The sequence below is a fragment of the Haliotis cracherodii genome, unplaced genomic scaffold (assembly GCF_022045235.1).
Source record: "Haliotis cracherodii isolate W230 unplaced genomic scaffold, xgHalCrac1.p SCAF_18, whole genome shotgun sequence".
NCBI lineage: Eukaryota > Metazoa > Mollusca > Gastropoda > Lepetellida > Haliotidae > Haliotis > Haliotis cracherodii.
In genome coordinates this window covers 5,443,226-5,458,057 of record NW_027266273.1, presented here as the reverse complement: position 1 = coordinate 5,458,057, position 14,832 = coordinate 5,443,226, and the positions used below count along the sequence as shown (strand labels likewise).

Here is a 14,832-nt window from a genome sequence, read left to right as displayed (position 1 = left end):
AAATGTTTCATGCAACTGGGTCCATGTTTCGTGGCTGCTGTACTGTTTCATGTAACTGGTCCCATGTTTCGTATCTGCCAAAATGTTTCATGCAACTGGGTACATGTTTCATGGCTGCTGTACTGTTTCATGTAACTGGTCCCATGTTTCGTATCTGCCAAAATGTTTCATGCAACTGGCTCCATGTTTCATCGCTGCTGTACTGTTTCATGTAACTGGTCCCATGTTTCGTATCTGCCAAAATGTTTCATGCAACTGGGTCCATGTTTCGTGGCTGCTGTACTGTTTCATGTAACTGGTCCCATGTTTCGTATCTGCCAAAATGTTTCATGCAACTGGCTCCATGTTTTATATCTGCCATGCCGTTTTCATGTAACTGGTCCCATGTTTCGTATCTGCCAAAATGTTTCATGCAACTGGCTCCATGTTTCATGGCTGCTGTACTGTTTCGTGTAACTGGTCCCATGTTTCACATCTGCCAAAATGTTTCATGCAACTGGCGCCATGTTTTATGGCTGCTGTACTGTTTCATGTAACTGGTCCCATGTTTCACATCTGCCAAAATGTTTCATGCAACTGGCTCCATGTTTTATATCTGCCATGCCGTTTTCATGTAACTGGTCCCATGTGTCGTATCTGCCAAAATGTTTCATGCAACTGGCGCCATGTTTCATGTCTGCCAAAATGTTTCATGTACCTGGTCCCATGCTTCATGTCAGCTATACTATTTCATTTAACTGATCCCATATACTAAATCTGCTACTCCGTTCCAAGTAACTGGCTCCGTATGTTATATCTGCTGTACTCAGTCCGTTTCCTGTGACTGGTCACACATTTTACGTCTGTCATACTGTACAACGTGACTCGCTCCATGCGTTATTATCTCTCACTCCGATATTTTTATGTGCTTGGTCCATTGATTCATATCAGTTTTTAGGGCGGGTTATTGTGTTATTCATTTGTTTGTTTGTTTGTTTTTAAGGGGGCGTTGTACCCCAGTAACGTTGGCTCTTCACATCAAGTGTACAATCTGTGAGTCCTATTCGTGGTGTCCCTTGTCGTGATGTGGCTTTAATCAAAGCTGCGTTAAAAGAAATAAGCACCACCCATTATATACAGTAAACTATGTTTATAACGATCACGCTTATAACGAACTGACGGATATAACGAACTTACTTTTTTGTCCCGACTATTTGCTGTTGTTATGCTGTATATATGCTTATAACGAACTACGGTTATACCGAACTAAAATTAGAGGTCCCTTTGAGTTCGTTATAACCGTAGTTTACTGTACTTTCAAACAGAACAATCACTTTTAGCGCACTTGGCTAAAAGTCATACCAGCTTATGTCCCTTGTCGTGATATAGATGAATTCTAAGCTGCGTAAAAAAATAAGCACCACCCATTAAGTACTTCCAAACAGAATAATCACTTTCAGCGCTCTCCACTTAAAGTCAAGCGAGTTTATGTCTTGGTCTGTTTGTCCGTCGTCTGAGACTTCACATACATGTTCCCACCAATGAAGACGCCTCAAGAGGTTCGAATCTGATTTTCAATATGGCCGCTGCGGCTGTCATATTGGAAAACCTCTTCATGGCCATAACTCAGCCATTTTGGTACAAAGTATAATGACAGTTGGTACATGTGTGGTTAGTTGTTGGTCTAAACATATATGTTCAGGGTTCGTATTGCAATATTTTCAGATTTGGCCCGGCTCCTAAATTCTATCATCTTCCCGAGGCAAGGGAATTAACTGACTATAAAAGTCCAGTCAATTAGATCACTGTACAGAGAAACCACTGTCGTGACCAGTGGTATGAGTAGATGCATCCAAAAGTTATTTTAAGGTGAAGATACATGTAAAAAGGCATGGTGCTTAGCTTTTGTCAAGATACATTTATACATGTTTGACGTTGGTCCTGGTTGGACTTGGTTGTGTTTTCCCCTCTGCATAATTGTGACGACGTCGTTAGTTGTTATTGCAACGACGAGAGTCAATATGTTTGTGTTTCTTTCCTCCTATTTTTTAAGCACTCCGCGTTGAAACTTTTAACACTTTTACGATCCACATTTATCACAATGATCAATTTGTGAACCAATTTTGCACATATCTTTATTAACAGACAATTTAGATGCTTAATTCCAACTAAATCTTCGTTATTTTTTACACATTTTCCCTTGAACATGGAGATGAGACACACACTAGGGGCTAAACAAAGACTAGTCAGCTCAATCGGCATTAGCCTGGACTAGCACACACACACACACACACACACACACACGTCGCAATATCGCGTTCAATTGTTTTGAACGCGACATCAAACCCCATTTCACTTCACCTCACTCCTAATAGCCTTAAATTCATGAACCAAAGCAAGATGTGTGACAAGGGGCCGTTTGCCTACTTGAAATGTCAAATTATAAAGTTTATGAAAGCTTTGAAATATTGGTTTGAAAAGTATCAGACGTCTTTTAAATGCAGACAGCTAGCTGTTTTTCTTTGTCACACTTGCCTAATGGCTAAAATGAGTGAAAAAGGCTTTGTCTAACCCCACAGATGTAACGGATGTTGACAAAATGATGGAGTGAGTGAGTTCTTTTATAACTGTATTAATAGTACGGGGTGTCAGTTTGATGTAGGCCTAAATCCTAAATGGCACAAGTCATAGGTATTTTATCATTTGTGAAACCAAAGACCGGGTATGGTGTGAAATACCAGGGGTCATTCGAACCCATGCTTAGCGGATCCTGTCATCTAAAGGACGTAACTCATTACGGAGATTTCAGTACAACAAACCCCTAAATCGCCCACATACCATTCATGGGATCAACTGATGCAGAAAAAATCCCAAGGGAATATCTAAAAAATCAATTTCGTCTTTCCAGAAGTCGAAGCAGAATATAACGTCCTCCATCCAACTTGAAACAGACCTGTCAAATCTGCAGATTATTTATTAAGTGTTTTCTATTAACTGTGTTCAACTTCGATATTCATCAATGTTGGCTGTACCAACGACGAAACAAGTTCGTAACCAGCAGGTGACGTTTGTTTAAGTGACTCGATAACTGTGAGGTGTAAATACAAATGCTTGCCCATGATATATTGTTCGACTTGAAAGGGAAATTTACAATTGAAAATCGATGTCATCCCCTCTTGTTGTTAACGTTTATACAGAAATGTCCACTCGGTAGGATTTCTATGCATAGGTAATGGTATGGAATTTAGTTGGTGGTTTCTTTGATGTGGTCACATTCTTGAAATTAATGGACGTCTTTACAGAAAGCAGGGTTAACATTGCTATACACATGCGCAAACGTTATATCTTATTTACATCATTGTACCTGTACGTTTCATACCTACATGTATAAGTTATTCCTTCAATGTTGCAGTGTATGTGTAAGGATGTAGAACATATAAGATTATTATGCACTATGTAACACGTCGTCACAATAAGCTACTGACAAAAGTGCATGTTAGACACCATGTAACACTTTGCTAATATCTATCGCTCACTGTGTCAGTACACATGGGGAGAGGGTTTTTGGTGGGGATGGGGGTGGGGGATGGGGATGGGGGTGGGGGCGTTATGGGTATGAGCGTGTCCCTTAGGCATGCCAGAATTGTTTGATCGCGGGATCGATCCCAGATTCCCGATTACACTTCTAGTTTTGTCAGCACCATACCCGTGCTCTTGGGTTTCACCTGCATCGCTTCGAGTCATCCTCCCAAGTCAAACTGACAGGCCGTAATATAGCTTTCACGGCATTAAACAGAAGTCACTCACTCACTCAGTACACGTGAGTTCATCAGCATGATCCTTTAATTGATCCGCGCTAACTGAATACTCACTCACTCACTCCATGGTACTAATGCAGTTTACTAATTAATTAACTGATCGTCATACTTGCTTCATCCATACAAATATCAACACTTGGGTATACTATCAATTTAAAGTGCGCTAATGAGTATTAGAATGAAATCTAATCAATATTTCCTTGTGTAGATAATTCACGTACCTTGCATATTGAAAGTGAATTGATGCTTGCGACAAGAGACTGAAATATTCAATATTCAATAACAAGTCGACACATTCGACTGCCTTTCACCTCGGGATAAATGGTTTCCCTGTATTTTCAAATAATTTAACACGCATTTCGTATCGTTTAGTTTCATATATATCACTTATGATAGCCTCTGGCCATACTCTTTGTTCTTTCCACCAAATCATCATATTGAATATATACATAAATTACATACCTGGCTTGTGAATTTCTGTATGGTGAAAACATTTTTTTCTGAAACGTGGTTTAACGTTGGCATTTTGTTGACCAGGATTTCAAGTTTCCTCCCTAAACTTGTAAAATTAACAAAAGACTAAAATTAAGATCAGTTGAAAATGTGGACAACTTTTATCTCCCACTTTGGTATGGTTTCTAAAGCATGTTCAGTTATTGTTTTGTTTATGTATGTATATGTGCGTGAGTGCGAGCGTGCGTGCGTGCGTGCGTGCGTGCGTGTGTGTGATTTTTGTCAAGTAACTAACACATGCACCAAGGAATGATAAGAGTAAAGTTATTTATCTGATATGCAGTATGCCTACAGATTTAAGTTTATTTATAACCAAAATATTCTTTGATAGCGGATTAAGATCAATAGACATACTGCGTTTGATGTCATAAACTTGTGGTTGTTGTTGATGTTGATGAAGATAGACAAACCTAAAGACGAGAACGCACTATGCTCACAATGTGTTGTGATCATGACTTAACCAACGTTAAATCTAACAGACCGCCTCCGTGGTCTTGTGGGGGAGCATCCACCCGGAGAGCAGAAGATGTTAAAAGAGTATACTTGCTGTTACCCTGCACGGCGCACGGCATTAAGGGGATAAACAAAGACTAGTCAGCTCAATCGGCATTAGCCTGGACTAGCACACACACACACACACACACACACACACACACACACACAGGTCGCAATATCGCGTTCAATTGTTTTGAACGCGACATCAAACCCCATTTTACCTCACCTCACTCCTAATAGCCTTAAATTCATGCACCATAGCAAGATGTGTGACAAGGGGCCTTTTGCCCACTGGAAATGTCAAATTATAAGGTTTATGAAAGCTTTGAAATATTGGTTTGAAAGTTATCAGATGTCTTTTAATTGCAGACAGCTAGCTGTTTTCTTTGTCACACTTGGCTAATAGCTAAAATGAGTGAAAAAGGACAATTTTTCGAACTTTTCAAACAAATGAAAATCTAAGCATAGGCAAGTTCGTGACCAAACATGTTATTATTTCCAAAATATGTGTACTGTTGTTGTCTACATCTTTTATAAAACTCAGCTTGGGTCAAAGAATTGTTCATATTCAAATATTAGTAAACACCTTTCCAAAACAAAAACAAAGTCAGCCTTTATGATACGTAACACCTTAGCTTTACCGATGATTTCAGTCATGCCATAATTCTCAAACATGCAACTGTTGAAATGAAAAAAGTCATTTTCTCATCCATATTAATTCAAAACGTCAAGGCTAGAACAATAATCAGCCTCGGTTATCTGCCGGACACAGATCCAAAATATACAAAAGGCAAAATAGTGATGGAAATGATATGAATGGATCACTGAAAATCAGCGATGACACCAGGTGTTCGCGAAAAAGGTACGCATGTCCTGCTCTACCGGTAGCACCCGCCACTCACCCAATTTGTATAAAAAAGGTAACACGTCTTATTAAAAAAAATTAAAAGTTTTGTTCAGTTATTATACTATGCAGATCCTCTGGGTCTGAAAAGGCCCTTGTCCTATCCCTCCATTCCAACGTCGTTGGAAACCTACATAAAAAGTGAAGGTAAGGTTCAGTTAAAGGTTAAATATGATTACAAGCCGTTACTCTAATATAAACGGAATGCTAACATCTGTTGTATATGGAACTGTGTTAATTCCGTCTCCGTGTGTAATGTTCACCAAACGCAATAGAGCAATCGTTTGTGGGGTTTCCTACGCGTGTCCTCTCCGCACCGAACATCTGATCAAGCATCTGGAGCCAGGGTCTTGAGATGTTGGAATTCGATGGCTACTCTACCGCGGTTTCCATGGACGACAAATAAAGGAATTGTTGATTATCAATATGTACACTGAAATCGGTCTCGGGGCACAAATGCTGAACCATACATTGTATATCGAACTGGTAGTACATAACAGATGTAGGTTTACACACGTCAAGCATAATTGCTTCAGGAATTCATACCACATTATTACTGGTACCGTATGGAAACTGTTATAATATTTCTATTTAACCAATGGAAGCGATCGATAGTTCTAGCTCTGCCTTTATTACTGTATATTACAGTAGCTTATCAGCAAATTACTAACATTTTTCGTTACAGCTTATTTCAATTGTAAATACAAGATGTCTTCGCCAGAGAATATCAGTACCAGAAATACATAGGCGTAAAAGGAAATTCAGATATAAAATTATATTTATATAAATTTATTTAAAGGGGATCGACCATTTAATATAGTGATGTAGGTGTGTCTTTGTGTGTGTATAGGGAGTGGGGGATTTTGTGTGGCGACTGGATATTGTTCATCTACAACTAGATATTTAATTAATTGAAACTATTAACCTATTTCTTTTAAAGCACGTCTTGCAACTATGTATGTCCTTTTGGTTTTTTCTACTTTTTGAAGCATAATTATCTTTTTCGAGCATTTCCAAGGACAATTTATTTTTTGTTTTAGATTGTTGACCGATATTTTCTTCGAGTACTCATTCAAGATACAATTTCATCAATCTCGGGTCCACATTGCTACTAAGTTGATCATGTTCCTGACCATTAATAAAGAAATATGCGGTTATTTTGATGAACGTTTAAATGAAAAAATGGTATGTGTTTTTCATTGTTTTCAATAATTCGTTCGCCAGTACCTTAGAGGCAGGCTGTTTCATTGATGCGGCTGCTAGCTGATGTCGAATGATAGACTCGTCAAGTGCCAGCCACCTCGCGTTCTCAGTCAGCACGGTACTTGTGTCGGTGTTGTCAGCAACAACAAACAAAACCGTTCTTCTGTCAGTGTCTCTCTAGGAAAGGCTCTTTGAATACTAGTGGTGGTGGGCCGTACTGCAAGACCTATTCTGTTTGTCTAGACACTGTACCTAACAACCACTGCACCGTGTGTGACATTGTCTCTATGTAATTAAAGTAATGATTAACCCTTTGATTGGCACACATCACCGCAGACTACCAAGGTTATGTTTTAACACTAGCTCCCGAAGCATGACTTCCGGGACTGCCAATGCACCCGGACATTTAATGGCGTCGTCCTGCGTGTTTACGATTCACTGTTTTTGGACGCTGAACTCTCTCCCTATTTGTGAAAATACAGTCTTTTTGTACAGTGACTTCTTTACGACGCAGTCCTACCTGTTGTTGTTCCTATCTGTTTTATGTCTTCAATGACGCTAAACTCTCCTATATGTTTTATGTCTTCAATGACGCTAAACTCTCCTATATGTTTTATGTCTTCAATGACGCTAAACTCTCCTATATGTTTTATGGAACAATCTTGTGATTTCAGCAGATATACAAAAATGGTAAAAGTAGATGTACACTAAGCTAAATACAAATGTACATCGTTTTGTGAGCACATTGAGATCATGGTACCATATACTTGTTATAAACACTTTTGAGAAAGTGTTGCAGCGCACACCTTTACTGCATCTTTGTATTGGATACACAGGGCGTGAACCTATAGACCATGGATGAGGATTCAAGTGCTGCTGCAAAGAACAGTTTGATCACAAGACCTAACCCCTGACTTCACGTGTTTTTCGACTTGCTGATAAGTTTATAGTCCCAAACAGAAAGCCTTCCATGTGACTCTGATCTGTGAAGATCCGGCTAGAGAATCGGTCTTCAGCAACCCATGCTTGACGTAAGAGGCGACTATGCTTGTCGACATACGGGATCGGGTGGTCAGGCCCGATGATTTGGTTATTGCCTGTCATCGTATCCCAATTGTGTAGATCGATAAACGGCATTAAACAACAAACAAACAAATCCATGTGACTCTAAATTAAAGTTTGTTCAGTATTCTAGTGACATCAGTCGCATAATCTCGAGGAACCTGTGTCCGTTTCCTTTGACTCATGATCATCCGTTGGCGACCATAATACGTGTTGTAAAATATTACCATTATCAATTTTCCCTTATATTGCCACGAAAAGCTACAAGTATGCCGATGCAGCTTTAAGCAATAACCACTAACCCCCTTACTTTAAATGTTTCAACCAAACAGTGAGTGAGTGAGTGAGTGAGTTGGGTTTAACGCCGCTTTTAACAGTATTCCAGTTATATCACGACGTGTCAGCCTAATGTGGGAGGAAAGCACGAAGTGGCGTAAGTCTCAGACGTTTACCACTTCGGTGAAACCCACGAGCACGGGTATGGTGCTGACAAACCTAGCACCATAATCGGGGCGAACCGGGATTCGAACCCACAGTCATAGGTTTCTGGCGTGTCCAAGGGACGCAACTCTGCACAGCGAATCGCGGCGCCTAAGACGACCGTGCCACCCGTGCCCCCTTCGTAGCAAACAATATGAGCCGATGATGTTATATGTAGTCCTTTAGGCTCCAATTCAACATGAGGACACACCAGAATTGTTTAATGTTGAAATTGCACTTTTAGGATCCAAGGTTTTAACATTTGGACTTTTAACACGTATCGATTGCGATGTCTTATTGATAGAGTAGGACTTTGGGTTCAGACGTCAGCTCATATCTGGTTTATAATGCAATTTTGTAAAGGTCAGTGTGGTGAATAATAAAAAACGAAAAATGCTGACTTGACAAAACGTTTTAAAACGTGCTGCTAAGTTTGCGGTTTTACATTGAAAGTGTACGCATGATTTCATCACCCAGTCATATAAGAGTTAATTGCACGTGTCTTAATAAAATCCAATATTCTCACAGTACATATAAGTAAATAAGTGAGCAATTAAATACCAATAATTGCAAAAATGGCCGATTGTGTTGTGACTTATAATGCATTGGTACCCCGCCGTGTGGTAGATGGCATGCTTATTATAGCGGCAAGAGAACGCCGCGACGCTGCCACAATAACGTGTCATATCGAACACAGACCGACTTGCATTCAAACCTTTAACTGCAGCCTGTATACATGTGTAACAGGTGTTCATACCATATTTAAATATAGGGATAAGGATCAACATCTTGATGTTTTCACAATATTGAAGGCTCATGAACAGCTTGCAACAAGCACTAATGGCGCCTGAATAATGGAGGTATCACTATGTCCTTAGTTGGAATGTATGATCACAACGAAGGGAGGTAACTGAGATGTGTTAATGAGTTAACATGAGTACTGGAATTTATAGAGGACTCGAACTGGGATAAATGAAGGATATTAACATTCAATGTTTAGAAATGTAACGGAAATCGACGTTTATTTGGAAGAAAATTGTGCAGAGGGTGGATTTAACCCTGTATCTTTGACCAGAATTCTATGGAATGATACTCTTTGTTGGGAATAATCGTCAGCTTGTGGAGGGTTAACAGCCAAAGCCGAATTCTCAGTTCACGGAACTACTGGCACAGATATGCAGGCAGATGAGTGGTGTTATTGCATGACGGCATTAAGCCTTGTATTGAATATGATGTCTGATATAGTACCGCTTACCATAGTGGTAGAAATGGATTTGATCTTCTTCGTTCTGAACTAATTGTTATGTTGCGACATGTTGCACACTTAATGACCTCAGTGCCAAATGAAATGGCGAGGTCCAAGGAGACAACCTTGTCTACCACGCATGGCACTGATGCGAATATTGATTTCAGTCATATCAGATTTTATAATTATTAATTATTTCTAAAATATTACTAGGTTTTGTTCAGGGTTTCAATATTATATATCAAATAATGGTATTTGGAGCGGTTGTATATTAAATCTCTTCCCACTCACGCGTGGGTTGTTCAACATGTGTGTTAGTATCAATCAGCACAATTCATTAATCAGCTGTTCCTTATGCTGGCTATTAACCTATGATGAATGTCATGCATAATCAAGAATATTACTTTGGTCTATACTAGTCGCTGGCGGAGCGAAACGATCCCGCGCGTACTCTGTGGTTGGGACTGGTCTTTCTGATCTTCAGGTAAGCTATTGATGGCATCAACATGATCATGGTAACTAATGCTGAGAATAACGTGATCAGACCGAGAGGATAGGGGAGGGTCAGGTGTGTGAGCGGAGTGGCTGGGGTGAAAGGGGATGGGCGGTCTGGAAGGGAAAAGGGGCAGCGGTGGGTGGGTGGGGTGGGTAGGATTGAGAGGCGGTAGGGGGGCATGGAAATGAGAGAGGAGAGGCAGGAGTGAGGTAGGAGGGACAGAAATGAGGGGGGAAAGGAATGAGAGGGGAGAGGCGAAAGTGAGGGGTAGGATTGAGAGGGGAGAGGCAGGAGTGAGGGGGTGAGAGGGGAGAGGCGGGAATGAATGAGATGGGAGGGGTAGGGATAAGAGGGGTGAGGCATGAGTTAGTTAGGGGGAGGGGGGTAGAGAGGTAAAGAGGGTAGGGGCGGGTATGTTGGGAGGGGTGAAAGAAGAGGGGAAGATGTAACAGAGGAGGGGCTGGTGTGTGAGACAGGAGTGAGATGGAGAGACAGAAGTAAGATGGGAGGCGGAAGTGAGGGGGGCGGGGGGGGGGGGGTGAGGGGGGGGTGAGAAAGGAGAGGCATGAATGAGAGCGGGTTGGCAGGTAAGTGTGTGTGTGGGGGGGGAGTGTAGGATTGAGAGGCGGTGGGGGGGGGGGAGGGGGGCATGGAAATGAGAGAGGAGAGGCAGGAGTGAGGTGGGAGGGGCAGTAGTGGGGAAAGGAATGAGAGGGGAGAGGCGAAAGTGAGGTGTAAGATTGAGAGGGGAGAGGTAGGAGGGTGGGGGGGGGGGGGGTGAGAGGGGAGAGGCAGGAGTGGGGGGAGGTAAATGAGAGGCGGGAGTGAGGGGGGGGGAGAGGCAGGAATGAATGAGATGGGAGGGGTAGGGATGAGAGGGGTTAGGCATTAGTGAGTTATTGGGAGGGTATGTTTGAGAGGGAGAGACAGAAATGTGTTGGGAGGGGCAGATTCGAGGGGGGGGGGGTTAGAGGGGAGAGGCAGGGGTGAATAAAGGGGAGGGGGATTGAGAGGTAAAGACAGTAGTGAGATAAGAGGGGTAGGAATATGCAAGAGGTGTAAGAGAGAGCTGGTTGGGTGGGAGTGATGTTAAAATAAACGATTCGTCAACTTTTCCACTGGAATCATGATGTTATTTTTCAAATTCAGAATAATAAGGGTACGTCAGTCGTTAAATTCATGATTATAATCCATGTCATATCATTGTAACTAACACGAGATGAATCATTGTTTATATTTCAGAACTTTAAGATAAAGGTGATTTGCTTTGTCATCTTTACATACATCTATTTTTTTTACTAATTCTCTATATACAACGATATTAAAACCATCTCTCATTTGAGCCGGTGACAGTTACAAATATGTGTCTTTTTGCAACATTACTGTTATTCTGTTTCTATTTCATTTTTGAATTTATATCGGTTTGAGTGTTAATCGGTTTTTTTTCTGTCTCTATAGAATTCCCCGTAAACAGTAGAACATCGTTATTGTTAAATGCTGAATACAAGGGAGTACATTCTCTTATAAGCTATTTCAGCTGTTAGCTATTGAGGGAAGCGTTAAACCGGCGGTGATTGGTAGATGACAGTACTGGCTCATACTCAATTTGTATGATCATTTTTGGCGTTGATGATTTGTAACGGGTGCTAGATACTCCAACTAAATAATGTTGAGTAAATGTACATCTTTCTGTACTTTCCACACATTTAAAGTTTGTTTTATAAGAATATTTCTTGAAAAACATTTTCAAATAGCTATTCAACCCTGACCTCGATTATGTTACATATGTGACTTAACTGAACTGTTGATTGGTAAGTTACCGAAGACGTATGGATCATGTTATACTGCATATCCAATCTCATCAAAATGAAACCCGTGAAGATTCGGGTTAAAATTGGCCTTCAGCAACCCTTGCTTGACATAAGAGGCGACTAACGGGATCGGGTGGTCAGGCTCTTTCACTTGGTTAATGCATGTCATCGAATCCCAACTGCGTGGATCGATGCTCATGATGTCAATCACTGGATTGTCTGGTCCAGATTCGATTATTTACAGACCGCCGTCATATAGCTGGGATATTGCTGAGTATTGCTAAAAACCAAACCAATATTAAAATAGTTTTTTAATAGTGAGACTGTATACAAACTGAACGCATGGGAATACATAGAAATGCTAAAAAACATAGCACCCAAACTCAACATCCAAACGGACTTTACACTGATATACTCCCTCTGCTAAAGGAAGTCGTGAAAGTGGCAAGAAAATTGTTTTCTCAAACAATCTCCCCGCGACATTTACCTTCCCTAATAAGAACGTCTCGCCTTGCAACAACCACTGAAGCTGGCCCAGGAGAAGGCGTTACATTCTGCAGCGTTATTTAACCTAAATACGATGACAGGAAGCCCACTCAGAGGCGCCATGTCACCTTGGCCTAACTCAAAGCTCAATGCGTTAATCCATTACTTATTTATACATTCCCATCTCAAAATGCTTACTGGGTTTGCCATAACAATTATTTGCCCTTTTGGATAACAATATAGGCCAAACCACCTCCCCTGCTACAGACTCTCCGAACAAGACTGGCATCGAAATTCCCTCTCAGATTAAATAAAAGGTCCTGTCGATTGCTCCTTGATGCCAGGGCACGAAATGTAATAGCCATCAAAGTCCATCATCTTCCGACCACGCTCATAAATTGTATTCTCAGAGATAAGATGAGAGGATATTTGTAGATTATTTAGTATTCCTGGGGCCTCTCATGTATTATTTGATTTAGAGGAGGTTCCCATGGGGGTTGAATGCATGGGCGGATTATATGCAGGGGCACGAGGCAGTGCTATTGATTATTTCGTGACAATGCTCAGGTACTGGTCATTGTGCTTTGAACGTATAGTTTACACACAGGACGGTTTCTCTTTGATTCTTTTTTTAAAAATACAAACTCTAATCAGCGAAGAGGATATTCGTTTACGTCATTGTTCCAGTAAATATTAAGCTTGTATTCAGGCTGACTGTCAGTGGTCTCGTGTTTGTCTATTCCCGAGGTTCTTTACAAAATGTAGACAAGAGAATTCGCGGTTGGTTCAGTTTCAGAGCCGGTAGTCTGATCATGTTGATGGAACATACGCCGACAATTCCATTTTAATCCAGACAGATACAGATAGATAATACTTTAATTTTGTTGCTGATAGAGATTTACACTTCATGTTTGTTTTTGTTTTTTCGAAAATAGAATATTTTGAATATGTGATCTTTGATGACCATGACGTTGGGTGATGATATCGTTAGAACATATACTGCGTCATGTAGAGAATATTAACCGATTATTCTATAATCGAGTGTAATAGCCATTTGGCTGTCGTCATCTTCCTTGTCTCACAACTATTTCAGTATAATTTGTTGCAGGAGAACAGTATCCATTATCTTCCTACGAGGCCCATGCTTTGGTTCGATTCCAAAATATGCAACATTTCACATTGATGTTTCAGTTCCGTTACAACGGTAGCATGCTGGTTTATTAATTGTACATTCCCCTCTATGAAGAGTGAGTGAGTGAGTGAGTTGGTTTTAACGCCGCTTTTAACAGTTATTCCAGTTATATCGCGGCGTGCCAGCTTGATGTGGGAGGAAAGCCCGAAGTGATGCTGGTCTCAGACGTTTATCACTTTGGTGAAACCCACGAGCACGGGTATGGTGCTGACAAACCTAGAAACATAATCGGGGCGAACCGGGATTCGAACCCACAAGCATAGGTTTCTGGCGTGCCCAAGGGACGCAACTCTGCACAGCGAATCGCGGCGCTTTCTACGACTGGGCCACCCGTGTCCCATGATATTATATGGTATGATATGATATAAAACGTTAACGCCAGAGTACATCCTTGACTTCAAAGGCCAATAGCTATGCTACGAAACCCCTGTTTAAAACGTGAAAATATCGATGAATTAAGAAAATAATTTGTTCAGGAAAACCTTCGTTCCCACGCCGGTTACATCCATGTTAGACCCACCATCTATACTGCCTTATTACACCTGCTTATACTTTTTGGCAACCTATCTTCCAGACCCATTTGGGGCCAAATAGCACGGGTGACGTTGTCGTCTTAGGCGCCAAAATTCACTGTGCAGAGTTGCGTCCCTTGGGCACTCCAACAACCAATGATCATGGCTTCGAGTCCCGGCTCGCCCAGATTATGGTTCTCGGTCTTTCAGCCATACCGGTATCTGTGGGTTTCGCCAAAGTGGTAAACGTCTGAGACCTGCCTCCCTTCGGGCTTTCCTCCCCATTAAGCTGATACGTAGTCATACAACATGAATACTGTTAAATACGTCGTTAAACCAAACTCACACAGCTCCAGACCTATTTGGAATGCCGGTTGGACATAGGCATGTGGTGTTCATTGATTAGCGCAAAAAGGGAAATACGCTTATTTTCGTTTCCATAGTCAATGTTTGTTTGTTTGTTTGTTGTTGTTTTTTAACGCCGAACTCAGCAATATTCCATCGATATGACGGCGGTCTGTAAATGATCGAGTCTGGACCAGATAATCTAGTGATTAATATCATGAGCATCGGCCCACGCAATTGGGATATGATAACATGCATCAACCAAGTCAGCGAGTCGGACCTCCCGATCC

General features: G+C 41.2%; 1 protein-coding gene across 12 annotated transcripts in view; it reads left to right on the top strand.

Moving 5' to 3' along the window:
- The window catches only part of LOC139465697 (dipeptidyl peptidase 4-like), a 547,041-nt gene that overhangs the window by 341,915 nt on the left and 190,294 nt on the right, over positions 1-14,832 (top strand). Inside the window, exons 1-3 of one of the 12 annotated variants that reach the window (XM_071247489.1) lie at positions 9,406-9,639; positions 10,117-10,184; positions 11,439-11,453. The exons of 10 other annotated variants lie outside the window; for them this stretch is intronic. In XM_071247489.1, the coding sequence (XP_071103590.1) occupies positions 9,630-9,639; positions 10,117-10,184; positions 11,439-11,453 (93 nt within the window). In that variant the 5' untranslated portion in view covers positions 9,406-9,629. Of the gene's footprint in view, positions 1-9,405; positions 9,640-10,116; positions 10,185-11,438; positions 11,454-14,832 lie in introns of those variants that run through there. One more of the 12 variants, XM_071247492.1, reaches the window with a different exon arrangement.